At 40.9% G+C, this 13,288-nt stretch overlaps 5 protein-coding genes across 7 annotated transcripts in view; 4 read left to right on the top strand and 1 right to left on the bottom strand.

The window, feature by feature from the left end:
• The first annotated feature begins 1,979 nt into the window (after positions 1–1,979).
• On the top strand, positions 1,980–4,982 carry LOC143377464 (deoxyribodipyrimidine photo-lyase). Its single transcript, XM_076828706.1, has 6 exons — positions 1,980–2,254; positions 2,336–2,462; positions 2,529–2,857; positions 2,936–3,486; positions 3,556–3,797; positions 3,864–4,982. Exons 1-6 carry the CDS (start codon positions 2,171–2,173, stop codon positions 4,037–4,039), a joined length of 1,509 nt encoding a protein of 502 aa, XP_076684821.1. The 5' UTR covers positions 1,980–2,170; the 3' UTR covers positions 4,040–4,982.
• LOC143377459 (uncharacterized) overlaps positions 4,017–13,288 on the bottom strand; it is a 36,512-nt gene continuing 27,240 nt past the window's right edge. For all 3 annotated transcript variants that reach the window (XM_076828696.1, XM_076828695.1, XM_076828694.1), the window contains exons 7-10: positions 11,660–11,865; positions 11,028–11,227; positions 4,643–4,884; positions 4,017–4,574 (exon numbers count right to left, since the gene is read on the bottom strand). In XM_076828696.1, coding sequence (XP_076684811.1) covers positions 4,272–4,574; positions 4,643–4,884; positions 11,028–11,227; positions 11,660–11,865 — 951 coding nt within the window. In that variant the 3' untranslated portion in view covers positions 4,017–4,271. The remainder of the gene's footprint in view (positions 4,575–4,642; positions 4,885–11,027; positions 11,228–11,659; positions 11,866–13,288) is intronic.
• On the top strand, positions 5,129–6,559 carry Kune (claudin). The gene is made up of 2 exons (XM_076828728.1): positions 5,129–5,394; positions 5,552–6,559. Exons 1-2 carry the CDS (start codon positions 5,259–5,261, stop codon positions 6,052–6,054), a joined length of 639 nt encoding a protein of 212 aa, XP_076684843.1. The 5' UTR covers positions 5,129–5,258; the 3' UTR covers positions 6,055–6,559.
• On the top strand, positions 7,462–9,244 carry Sinu (claudin family member sinuous). The gene is made up of 2 exons (XM_076828727.1): positions 7,462–8,135; positions 8,211–9,244. The coding sequence occupies exons 1-2, from the start codon at positions 7,859–7,861 to the stop codon at positions 8,597–8,599; spliced, it is 666 nt and encodes a 221-aa protein (XP_076684842.1). The 5' UTR covers positions 7,462–7,858; the 3' UTR covers positions 8,600–9,244.
• Positions 9,356–10,996, top strand: Pck (Claudin superfamily protein pickel). The gene is made up of 4 exons (XM_076828723.1): positions 9,356–9,536; positions 9,617–9,683; positions 9,778–10,115; positions 10,191–10,996. The coding sequence occupies exons 1-4, from the start codon at positions 9,500–9,502 to the stop codon at positions 10,451–10,453; spliced, it is 705 nt and encodes a 234-aa protein (XP_076684838.1). The 5' UTR covers positions 9,356–9,499; the 3' UTR covers positions 10,454–10,996.

Here is a 13,288-nt window from a genome sequence, read left to right as displayed (position 1 = left end):
CTGGCCGTGCTCGTGCTTGCACTGCGTCGCGAGCCACGTGACCACGTTAGGATCCTCCTCATTGGCTCCGCCCTCTCCACCGGGACTTTGCCATTGCTCGTCCAAAAAGCATCGCATTTACTGCACCGTGTTTGAGTGCGTGTTGTGACGCTGTTTACTTCTGACCGATTAGGATGGTCGGGTTATACACGCGTTGGCGATGCCTTCGCATCGTGTAGCGTCGTAGAGTCGCACGCTTTTCCTCTAATTATAGTTCATTGTATCCGGATTTCGATGATTATTGAACCGAGTTAAATTCGAGATGCTAGAATGAACCGCCTTAATCGTTATATCCTTGTAAGTACTGGAAACGACCGAAACGATCGCGATGGAAGAACGAAATGTTATGGCAAATCGTTTTTTTTTATCTTAATCGGGGGATAATATTTTCTTCTATTTAATTTGTACTGTTTGATAAAGCTAGGTTTGCCTTTCAGTCGCCCAGGAAGGATTGCGGTTAATGCATAACCTCTTTATTTGATCCTGTTAGCAAGGTTTTGTGTTTTCTTCGGCGCATATCAATTTATATGTATAGAAAGTACGTTGCTTATACCTATTAGTTTCTATAAAATTGTAATAAACTATAAATTTTAAGGTCTGTGTTTTAATAATCTTTACCCCTTCTTTCATTTTCCCGTTGTAATCCGCTAGGAATGAAGATAAAGTCATAGATAAGTGTAACATTGTACTTCTACCTATTGTCAAATCGAAGATTATTAAAGTACCATCTGTCTTTAATATGCCTGCATACCGTTTAATAATTAATCTGGAAGAAAATTTAATTAGTCCATACGCAACTCAACTGATTCGAGGTAATAGCCAATCCGCGAGCCATACTCGTTCAACTGGACATTGCGTTCGAGATCTGATTGGCTGATTTTATCATCTTATAATCAGTTTTATTAAATTGTTTTAATTCTGAGACCCTAGACACATCATAGAGAGCCTGATAATCATTATGCAACTATTGTTAGAAACAACAATGTTTATTTATTAGTTGAAAAAGCCTTTGGAAAGTTTGATCAGTTTACGGACGCAGAAACGCCTAGCGTTGCGTAGCGGCGGAAGGTGTGAATTAAAATGGGCGTTAGAACCATCTATGTGTATGGTTCACATCTTCTACCGTTACGCGACGCTAGCATCCGGTTCATAAATTGAGCGAATATTTTAAATTGCGTTTTAGAGCAACAAATAAACAATTTTAATGCCAAAAATTGTTGCAATGACAGCCTTTCTAGAATTGGCCCACAATTTTGGATTGCAAAAATAAACAACTCAATAAACAAATTGTGTATCTTTTAGTGCAACCTGCATTACCGACGAAATGAACTACACGGAATATTACGGAATTATCCATTTATCATGAATAATCCATGTTCTCTTAGACTTTTATCCCAAAATATAGACCCCGTCGTTATTTCGTTTACAATTAATCAATTATTACCTGTACTTTACACGCTCGAGTTTCTCAATAAACTGCGCAGTTTATAGAAATAATTTATGCACTTTCGCAGTTGCAACTGATCATACCTGCCTTTAGCTGTTTCCTTCCGTAGTTTTCATAAAAGAGGAAGAGGCGTATTCTAGCGGCGACACTTGGAACTAAAGAAAAACGCGCGTTCTGATTATCTCTATCCTTTTCTAAACAGCATGCCCTCTCTTTCTAATCGCCACTTCCTCGCGTCATGCTCTCCTGTTACCAGGAGCTGAAGAGTATCAGGAGTGCATAACCAAAGTTAGTGGCACGCCATCTATCTCCATCTTTGTCGCGCACACTTCCCCTCTCTCTCACTCACGCCACCTATCTCCGTCCTTATTGCATGCGCTACCTTTCTCTCTCTCTCTCCAGCTGCGACAGACTACCTCCTCCATCATTCTGTAATCCTGTTACTTTGGGAGAATTGCAGCTCCTATAAGGAATATATACAGCGACGTTACCGACATTACTGACCTTACCGACGCTGCGTAATAGCAATATTGCGCAGTCTGATTTTACACCTGTCAGTACAGTCTTTAGATTCGAAAAATATTGTATTAATCTTGCGAAATGCATGATCAGCGTTTATTAGCAACTTATGGTTTAATTATAAAAAGCATTGATCAGCACTGCTGATTGTTTAAGTAGCGAAACATGAATGAATCGAGTTCACCTAAACGTCCTAAACGGAGCACAAGAAATAGTCTCCTGGAGAAGTTTAAAAATAATAGGGAGAAGGTAAAATAAATACATATCTCTGTATAGTTTGTATATTTTTCTTATATTTCTAAATTTATTTATTTCTTCGTGTATTTTCAGGCAGCTGAATCCATTCTGACATTTAAGTTTATTAAGAAAAGGGTCAGACTTTTAAACAATTTGAACGATGTTAAGCAGGGTTGTAAAGGGGTCTTATACTGGATGTTTCGCGATGTCAGGGTGCAAGGTACGTGTCTTCGATATGTACAATTTTAATAAATACATTCGCTGAGAGGAGATTTAATAATTTTAGATAATTGGGCTCTGCTCTTCTCCCAGAAAGTTGCTTTAAAAAACGCAGTACCGCTTCATATATGTTTCTGTTTAATGCCAAGCTATCTGAACGCCTCGATCAGGCAGTACAAGTTCTTTTTGAAGGGATTGAAGGAAGTTGAACAGGAATGTAAAACACTGAATATAAGCTTTCATCTTCTGCATGGTGAACCGAGCGAGAGCATCCTTAAATTTGTAAAGAAGCATGACATCGGTGCTGTAATTGCAGATTTCTGTCCATTGAAATTACCTATGTCATGGCTGGACGATGTAAAAAACAATCTTTCTGAAGATATTCCTCTTTGTCAAGTAAATAGAATCTTAACAGTTAATTCCCACATAATAAAACAGTTAATTACCACAGGTTCCTTGCATTTTTTCTTCAAGGTAGATGCGCACAATATCGTGCCCTGCTGGCACGCATCGCCGAAACAGGAATTTGCTGCTAAAACAATTAGGAACAAAATAAATACGAAATTGGAGGAATTCTTAACGGAATTTCCACCCGTTATACAACATCCATATCCACCAAAAGGAAAGTTTGAAGATAATAATTGGGAAGCAGCTTTGCAAAATGTAGAAGCAGATATATCGGTAGATGAGATTACATGGGCCAAGCCGGGATACAAACATGGTATTAAAGAACTGGAAAGCTTTCTCCAAAGTCGCTTCAAAAAGTACGCAGAGGAACGAAATGACCCTTTGTCAAACGCCATTAGCGATTTATCCCCATGGTTTCATTTCGGCATGATATCGGTACAACGCTGTATTTTGGAAATACAGGAGTATAAAAAGTTACACCCGAAGTCGGTAGAATCTTTCATGGAGGAGGCTATTGTTCGTCGCGAATTAAGCGATAATTTTTGTTTCTACAATGAAAACTATGATGTCGTAGAAGGTGCCTATGCCTGGGCAGTAGAAACATTAAATAAACATAGGTATCGTATAGCGTCTACTCCGCTATGAATTGAATGCGTGTCTTATTACTAATATATTATGGTTTATAGGAAAGATAAGAGAAAGTATATGTACTCCTTAATTCAGTTGGAGAACTCAGAAACGCACGATGATCTGTGGAATGCCTGTCAGAATCAGATGGTAACTACAGGGAAAATGCATGGCTTCTTGAGAATGTATTGGGCAAAGAAAATATTAGAATGGACCACGACGCCTGAGAGTGCCTTAGAATGGGCCAACTACTTGAATAATAAGTATAGCATAGATGGTTGTGACCCTAACGGCTACGTAGGTCAGTTCTACGTGAGTTCTACTTTGAGATGATGTTAAGAAAATACTCATCGATGCTCTTCTTCAGGCTGTATGTGGTCTATATGCGGTACTCATGACCATGGTTGGCCAGAGAGAGAAATATTTGGGAAAATAAGGTATATGAATTACGAAGGATGCAAACGAAAGTTTAAAGTCAAAGAATTTGTCACCAAGTGGGAGAAGAAAAATACTCGTACCAATGTATCGAAACGAGAGAAGTAGATACTACTCGTTTATTGAAACTCGTCCGTCCACTCACATAAGATAAAAATTATAAAAAAGGTTAAACAATTATTGAATTACGTCGATAAACGTTAAGATTGCAAGATGTTTTAGTACAAACAGTATTAGTTACGAGTAACATTAGATATGTGATTTTAAAAAGTTACTCGTGTATTTTTTGTATTTAAAAAAGTAGATTAGTTTTTATAATATATATTCTTTCTACAAACTGTTAACACTTCACATCGTTCCGCAATAACGAAAGCGAAGCAGGAACTGCATCTAAGGAAGTTAAAGAGAGTGCAGCGGCCTTAAGTGCTAAGGAAAGGCAGTTTCTTTCATCCAAATTCTGATGGATCCCGTAAATTATTCCAGCTGTCAGACAATCTCCGCAGCCGCTTACATTGTACGTTTCATTTGGATCCTCCGAAGTGTGAGACAGCGGTGGATACAAGCGGGAAGTGATCGCAGTGTTTGTAATCAATTTGCCTTCTTTGTCATAAAAAGCATCATTTCCCAAAGCCCTGCGAGCAATCTACAGAAAACGATAGCAGATTTGAATCAGGTCATAACGCACATTTCTCGCGATCATTGAATATTTACCAGTACTCCTTGCGATCCTAAAGTGCTCACAACTACGGGAACGAATTCAGCTACTTGTTCCGCGATGGTCTTTACCTCTTCCAAGTCCATGGCGATTTTGTCAGACACTTGTATGCCAAGGTATTTCCCAATGACTGCCAATTCATTTCTATTCGGAGATATGAAATGCAGAACATTTTGCCACTGTGATTTCCCTTCAAACACTTTCGTTGCCTTGATCAGATCTGTAGGCTCGTACCACACTGCAAGCAAACAAGTTTGTCTTATTGTTATAAAATATATTATAAAATGTTCTGTTTGTAACTATTCGAAGTTTACAGTAAAAGAGTATGTTCTGTTACATCGTGGCCTCGTTATTTAAAATGAACCGCTAAATGAATTAAGTACGCCCCCCGCAACACGGAGCGCTAGTGAGGCGCCAAAAATACGAATGGACATCTACTAAGGTTCTATTCCATTGATAGTATACAGAACAATAGCGTGTGTGTGTGTGTGTGTACATATTTCAACATAACCACACGCTATCACCGACAGGAAAACAAAATTTTGTTACCCTTTAATAAGATACGAAATATTAAATTCTATAGTAACATCGTATGAAAGATCGAATGATATAATGGGTAAAACTCGAAACGGGAAAGCTGCTGTTATATGCACAGCAGTTGCATTTGTTTTAATAGTGATCGCGTTCACCACACCCAATTGGCTCGAAACAGACGGGAAATTGGAAAACCCGAAGTTCATTAAGATTGGTAATTTGTTTTGAAATGTTTCCACTATTATAAGAAGAGCAAGATACTTCTGTGGTTTATTCTTCATTGTCGTTTAGTTAGCAATTGTTTTCATTGGAGATCGAAAGGAAAAGTTCACTTTCGTTTATGCTAAATTGTAATGAATTATTTGTTGTAGGTCTATGGCAGGTGTGCTTCCAAGGCTTCGAACAGCCTCATCACCTGTACGACACCAAATTTTACGGTTGTTGGTGGGTGTTTGAAGAAGAATATTACATAATCCATGACATTCTTCTGCCATCCTTTTTCGTCGCGACGCAATTTTTCTTCACATTATGCCTGACCTTACTATTGATAGGAAGTTTCTTGACTGTATTGTATACGTGCTGTTCTCGGCATCACGATAAATATCTGTTACTTTTATGGACGACTGGCTCAAATTTGATATTAGGCGGGATGTGCGGCATCATATCCGTCATTATATTCGGCGCACGGGGCGACGGTAGAGATTGGATGCCCAATTGGGAGCACAATAACATCGGCTGGTCCTACGCGCTAGCTGTAGTTGGTAGCTTCACTTTGGTCGCAGCCGGTGTGCTTTTCTTGATAGAAGGGCGCAGGCATAGGAAGAAGCAGGACAGAATATTGAACGAAGAACAAAAGACGCACACAACTATCTAACTGTAATCTTCGTTGATATAAATAAGTACGATAAATTATTTGGAACATAGAAGATCTACGCACGGCTCTGCTATGAATTCGAGCACACTTCACAAAGATTTCTTTCCAATTTGAAGACTATTATATATTTTTATATTTATACTTATTATTTTCATACGTATTATTTACACTGCATGTAACTGTCCTTGTTAACTTATAAATCCAATGATAATAATATCTTTTAATGAACGTAATCAAGCTGAATTGGGAGATAAAAATACGTCCCTATAATAGAATGTTCGGTGCATATGTCGTGCATTTATTACTTTGTAGAATTAATGCTACAAATCCGTCCGTAGAAGTAAGAGATTTTATGACGAGAGACCAAGGGTCTGTAAATAATAATAGTATTAGCTGTGTAATTAAGAACCATTGCATGGCCTTAACATGAACAAATGTTGTATATTTGTCGTATTCTTTTATATATACGAAAGTTGAAGCAATAAAACGACTTGTTTAAAATTCACCGCGCCCTTTCATTTTCTGTCTCCCGTCGGCGCAATGATATTCACCCGACCAACCAATAAAACTCGGGAGGGAAAAGGAAGAATTAAATTTTAAAGGGCAAATACGGTCAGGCGTTGACCCATTTCACTATCGAGGGAAATAATTCAACGTGAGTTACGACGAAGATTGCGTGTACGAAGATCGACGTCAGGTGTAAGTCGTTGACCCAGTTTAGCTACTATTTTAATCGGCGACTTCTACAATTTCGCGTACATCGATCACACCTAGGAAACATGTTACTATCGCTCCCACATTACTTTGTTCACACCTAACGATACTACGAAATTGTAGGAGTGCCGATAAACTCATTGCTCGCAGATCATTTTCTATACAAATATTAGTTCGAAAACAGGAAACTCGTAGCAAATCGACATTACCATTCCTTCCTTTTCGTATCTATTAATTTCTACTCCCCTGATGATACTCAAAGAATCGCGACGTCATTCGATTACGCTATATAGCGTGAATTACATCCGAATGAATCATGAATAGAGCTTGTAGTAAAAATGACGCGCATTCCAAGAATCTTAATGGGTGTGGGTTAAGATGCTTATAAACGCGGAAGTGAGAATAATGTATTCTTAAAAGAGCTTCTACTACTTTTCATTCACGTCCCTACTTTCTTTTTCCCAAATCTCCTCGAAACTATCGAAGGACCACGAAAGCGAACGTCGTAGTTCTAACAAAAGTTACTTTTCGTAACAGAATGCATTTGACTAGATTCATTTACATATTAATGTCCTTTACAGTTGACACACATTTCACATACATAAAAGCAAAATAATTTAGGTGAAGCATCAGTGATGCAATACTATTACAATGAGATTTTGCATAAAATCTCTCATGCATGGGGCAGCGTTTCCCATCTTAAAAATTCTCGTATCGTATTACAATATCCGGCTTCGTAGCTGAAAGAAAAACCTTCGCGTTCGTGCGAATGCCATTCAACTAGAACATCGTACAGTTTTTCAAAATTCGCGATCCACGTGTCCTCGTCATCTTCGATGGTCGATCCTTAATTACTTTAATGACAGATTGAGAACCCTTTCCTCGTAATAAGTGCTAGTTTCAGGCTCGTGGGATACTCACGGTTTTACAAGGTTAGGTTAGACGGTACGCTACATGGCCACTACACAACATAACGTGTTTGGGTGTGGTTAATGCCGTGGGATCTTTATTGGATCAGTAGATTCGTATCGTTTGCCGTGCTATCTGTCCTACGTCGTGATCTCCATCGTTCGCGGAACGATTCTTCGCGATGCAGAAACGAAGCTTTTCCGGCAATAGCGGTGTCGGTGTCTTCATCCTCGCGTTCATTTGCGTTTGCGTAGCTTTCGGTACACCAGCATGGTTGGTCAGCGATTACCGTATCACCGGCGCGAAGCTCGACAAATTGGGCCTCTGGACCCATTGCTTCAGGTCTCTACCGAATCCTCAGGAGATGGACGCGCCTAGGCGCTTCTTCGTTGGCTGCAGATGGGTCTACGATCCTTTCACCGCAGGGTACTCTGACATTCGTGGCTTTCTTCTGCCTTGTGAGTTCCTTCTACCTCGTCCGCCGAAGCAATTATGTATCGCAGGAGTAACCGTCACTTCTGCCTCTGTTACAGCCTTCATGATAGCGACCCAATTCTTCTTTACCTTGTGCTTCCTACTGAGCCTCGTGTCGTTCGGACTGATATTGCTGTTCACTTTGTGCTGCGATCCAGAACAAAAACGATACGTGCAACTGATCACAATAATTGGAGGTTTGCTACTGATGGGTGGTGTAAGCGGCGCACTGGCGGTAATTATATTTGGCTGCCTTGGGAACACCGAAGGCTGGATGCCTGGACACGCGAATAACTTTTTCGGCTGGTCTTTCATAATGGCAGCTGTGGGTAGCGTACTGACCATCATAGCAGGTGCGCTTTTCCTCGTCGAGGCTAATGTCCAACGTAAGAAGCGAGACTATTTGAAAGAATCTCAAACCAGATTCCAGCTTGAATCTCGTGCATAAGTTGGGTATCTTTGTTACATAAGACTCGCACACGATTTTAGTACCAAAATTCTGTAATATTATTCCGTCCATGCTGTATTAGCTCGTTTCCAACTGTAGAACGAATCGCATAGATTGTAAGGTAATATTTCTATTACTTTAAGTACAAAGTAAGGTATGAAGCAAGATTTGTATTTTTGTATTAATATTTTATATATACAGGGATACGTAGAAGTATATATTAGGTACAGATAGTTCTGTATACTCATTTTGTTATTGTTTCTGTTGCGCGTCAACTTTTCTCAAAGTTCCCTGCCAAACGAGCGCCTCGAAAGAAGCGAAAGTTGGTTGAAAATGACGACTTTGACAAAAGTCTTAACGACTCGAAGGAGAATAATCTCATCTATACCTAATAAAAAGTATTTTTGTTTCTTTCGTATGGATAGTAGGCTGTCGAACGCTACGCTATTTTACAATGTAAATAATCACTGCCAGTGGCAAATTTATATGTACCAAATCTGCTATGATCTGTAATTTACATATACATAATCCCGTCCTTGAGTACAGAATCTTTTATAAAAAACAAACATACTCGATTGAGATAGCACAGTGTATGAATTTTTGTAACGTGTCTTTACTTAAATAAAGATGAAATTGAATGTTGAAGGGAATTGTTTACGACCTACCCTTCCGTATTTACAAGAAAAGCAATTGAATTTCATGTTTGAGAACCCCTGATCCATCAATTTACAGTGCAGCCAACTTGCAGCGCGTTAAAGAAGTGACACTGCTGGCAACAGTAAAGCAACGAGAGGTGTGGCAAGTTTAAGACCCCATCAGTGTTTTTGGAGTTTATAAACAAAACTTTTGTTAGGGTAGATCAGTTTATAAGTTTCCCATCGCCGAGAGCAAACGATCAACATGTCTGTTGACAAACAAGAATATCACCGCGCGTCAAGTAAGTAACACTGTTGTGCACTGCTGCGTTAGTTCAACAATATTCTTAACCTCTATTCATTTCTGATTTTACTTTCCTAGACGCTATAGTGTTTGGCGGAGTGATTACATACATTGCTGGCTTACTATTGGTAATGGCATTTACAAGGTAGCTATTTTAAAAAATTAACATTCCTCGTGCAATAAGAATCTTTGACGAAGCTCTCGCGAGACTACTCGATATGCAATTACTCTTCTTTCAGCCCCTATTGGATCGAGTCTTACCAAGAGACTTTCAGCAATTTCAAGCATATGGGACTCTGGGAATATTGCTTCGAACAGTTCCGATATCCGTATTATCAGTTTGACAAGCAATTCGATGGATGCCACCACATTTTCTCAGAAGAATACTATGTGATTCGAGAGTGGTTGCTACCAGGATGGCTGTTGGTCGTGCAAACATTCGTCACGCTCGCCCTTTTGCTCTCGGCCTTCGCGCAAGTTGTGATTGCGTTGACTCTAGTTCGTTGGCCTTTGAAGTTTGTATTGAATAATGAATGGCTTCTCTCGGCATCCGCCTTCGTGTGCTGCGCCGTTGCAGGTAAATACAAATCTTGCGGAGGACACTATTGAAAATATATGCGACTGGAACTCATCTCTCTGACTTAAATTTCAGGCACTCTGCTGTTCTTAGCGGTATCGATATTTGGGGGGCAATGTTGGCGCAGAGATTGGTTAATGTATCCGAACTTCAACCATTTATCATGGTCGTACGCTTTAGCAGTCATCTCGTTCATGTTTCATGGACTGGCCGCGTTCTTCTTATATCTGGACGCCAGAGCTGGTTATAGGTTGCGCCGAGAATCTCATAATTTAGTGATGCAAATGCAACCTAACCCGCAGAGTCATCAAGGACTGCAACGAGGCGGATACATATAATTATATTCTCCAAACCGTGGCGCTTGGAAAGTATTTTGACCACGGATGCTTTAAACAACCCGTAGTCGCTCAACGAACGAGAATTCTAGATCTGCTTTCAAAAGTTTCTCTCCTGACACGACTACTGCGTAACAGTTCATCTGTGTTCGATCCAAGTGATAGTATTTAACTCCGTCCATTTTTCACAGAGATCTATATCTCTAAAGTAAGAGAGCTGTTTATATATATATCTATATATTCTAGTTTTATACGTATAAAGTATGGCGATTATCGTAATTATATAGTGATAAGTGAATCACTATCGTGTATTAGAGCTTGCGTGTACAAGCTCCAATAATCGTCGATATCATGTTTTCGATCATTTTGAAGAGATCACGTATCTTCGTTACCTTTGCGACTATGATTTTGTACTGTGTATTTTTACAAGTATTTACGCGAAATTAATATTAAGACCACGATATTAAAGTCTACGTTGTTATACTTTAAAGGTACTATCGCATGAGAACGCATGAGATTAACATTCCAATAAACGAGCGAAAAGAATCAGTAAGATATAAGAAGGGTGTCCATTTACCTGGGATTTTCGAGCACGCTGCGATGTCCAGGACGTATCGAATCGTGTCCAGCGGCAGATTACCGTCAAGAACGATGAAGCTCGCGTTCTCCACGTGCGACTGATGCTTCTTCACAAAGTTCGGGCTGATGCTAGCGAAGACGTCCATCTCTCCTATCATGAAACGGCACTCGCCCTTACAGTCGATTATCACTGTACATCTTGAAACAGAAAACGCGTCCCCTACTTGAACTTCTAATACATATTGAAGGAGAGGAGGTCAGTCGCTCGAAAGAACGAAAACGGAAAATAGATCGTCGTTGGAAATCGGTGACGACTAGCATAGACGAGGTTTAACAGTTACTCCGATTTAGCTCCGGTTAGCCCGTTAATACCATCTTCTGCACCGCAGAATGCTTCTCATCCCTCCAGCCTCCCCTTTTACAATCTATAACCGTTTAACTCAACGAGGGTCTTTGAGCGTAAAATTTTAATCTCGAGCCTCGCAAACAGTGATCTCGTTGAACAACGAATCATGGAGATTAAAGTTTGACGCGGTGAATTCGTTGAGAAAGAAAGAAATGATGAGTTGTTATAACATGAGAGAGGGGGGTGGTGTGGATAGTTTATTAGGGAGGGGAAGGTACACGTACCTAGCCGTGTTCATACTCGACAACTGCTCTACGGTCTGGCCACCATCTCCTAGACTTTTAATTATAGCTTTCCCAGGCTGGTCGTTACCGACCACGGATATTAACCGCGTGGCGCTCAGACCAAAGCTGGTCAAGGCGTTGGCGACGTTCCTTCCGACCCCGCCGCAACTTTCACGGCTTCTACCGGCATGCGTTCTACCATCGTCCTGAAAGAATACGTCGATTATTGATCGGGAATTTGGAAAAGATGCGCGCCGTCTCTAATCGCGCGTCGAATCACCGGTTCCGATCGATCGATCGTCTTCGGAATTCTACGTGAAACGGTAAGCGATCCGAATTTAATCTTCCGCCCACCCTTTTATCGGGGCTCGCTCCCTTCGAGAAACGAAAAAGCATCTCGACGTTTAAATAACCACCCGCCATAAATAACTACGCTATAGTGACTTTTTTTTATAGTAGACATTTAAAACTACGCGCCTGCTATGAGTGCAATTACTATTAAGGAACTCCGAAGAGATGAAGTACATAGCATAATGCGATCAAATTCTATGATAAGGTTAACAGTTAATTTCGAGCCGTAGATTGGAATTATAAATTCGACGATTGCGACTATATCCATAACACATGCCACCCTCGAGGACATCACGTTCGAGGGATTAATTTCTCCCCCTTTCTCTGCCACCCCCCGCCCTCCCGGTTCCAGGAATAAATACACGGGGAAAGCGTGAATTTTTCAAGGAGACATCGTGGACCAACTCTTCCCGCTCGCTCCTTTGACTCCTTTCCCTCGCGCTGCAACGATTCAATTACGAGACAAGTATTCGTCTCTGAAAGTACTTGCAAAGTCATTGAGCAGAAGGCTGGCACTCGGGAGAGCGTAGAGGGGCAATCCCTGTAGCGCGAGTTCTCGTTCTTTACTTTTTTCTTTCATTTTCAGCAAATCCCTCTCCTCTTTTTTTTTTAAGTCGTCGTACTCCCGCTCGATCCCTTTGCCTCGTCGCACGTTCTATTTTCCTCCCCCACCCCATCGTTAAAATTGTTTTATTTTCACTCTGCCGGTTTCTGGTAATTTCCCTTCGTTTTATTTCAATTCTTCAAGGTGTCCTTTGTATCCACGTACACTTTCGCTTTCTCTCTCACGGCATGATTTACCTCTCCCACTCGGCCTTTCATAACATTATTCTTGTCAGCCTCTCGCATCTTTTCACGGGCAGCTTTTCCGTCTCTTTGCCCCCTCCCCTCCCAGCTCGTGTATTACTTCCCCGCCCACTCATCCCGGCTTCTCCGTCTCTTGGTATAACATTTTCCCTCGTTTCGTTTCATACAACTTTCTCTTTCTGTATTCTCCCCGGAACGCTTTCCCTCTCTCTCATGGAGCTTTCTCCCTTCTCACGCGCGGCGTCCTCCTCGCCCACGCGTCGTCTCCTCGTCTCTACCAAGATTCTCCTCCTCTACTTGGCGCTTTCGTCCCACTCTCCTGTCCTTCCCAATCTGCTCCCGCAGATTTTCACTTCCCTACCCCCTCGCCGAGCTTTCTCCCCACCACCAGCTTCCTGCCTCTCCCTCTACAAGCTCCTCGAATTTTCTCATACGTCTGGTGTCCGTCGCCCATCCTTCTCGCTCTTTCCT

This window comes from Andrena cerasifolii, chromosome 16 (assembly GCF_050908995.1).
Source record: "Andrena cerasifolii isolate SP2316 chromosome 16, iyAndCera1_principal, whole genome shotgun sequence".
Taxonomy (NCBI): domain Eukaryota; kingdom Metazoa; phylum Arthropoda; class Insecta; order Hymenoptera; family Andrenidae; genus Andrena; species Andrena cerasifolii.
This window is presented reverse-complemented; position numbering and strand designations above follow the sequence as displayed.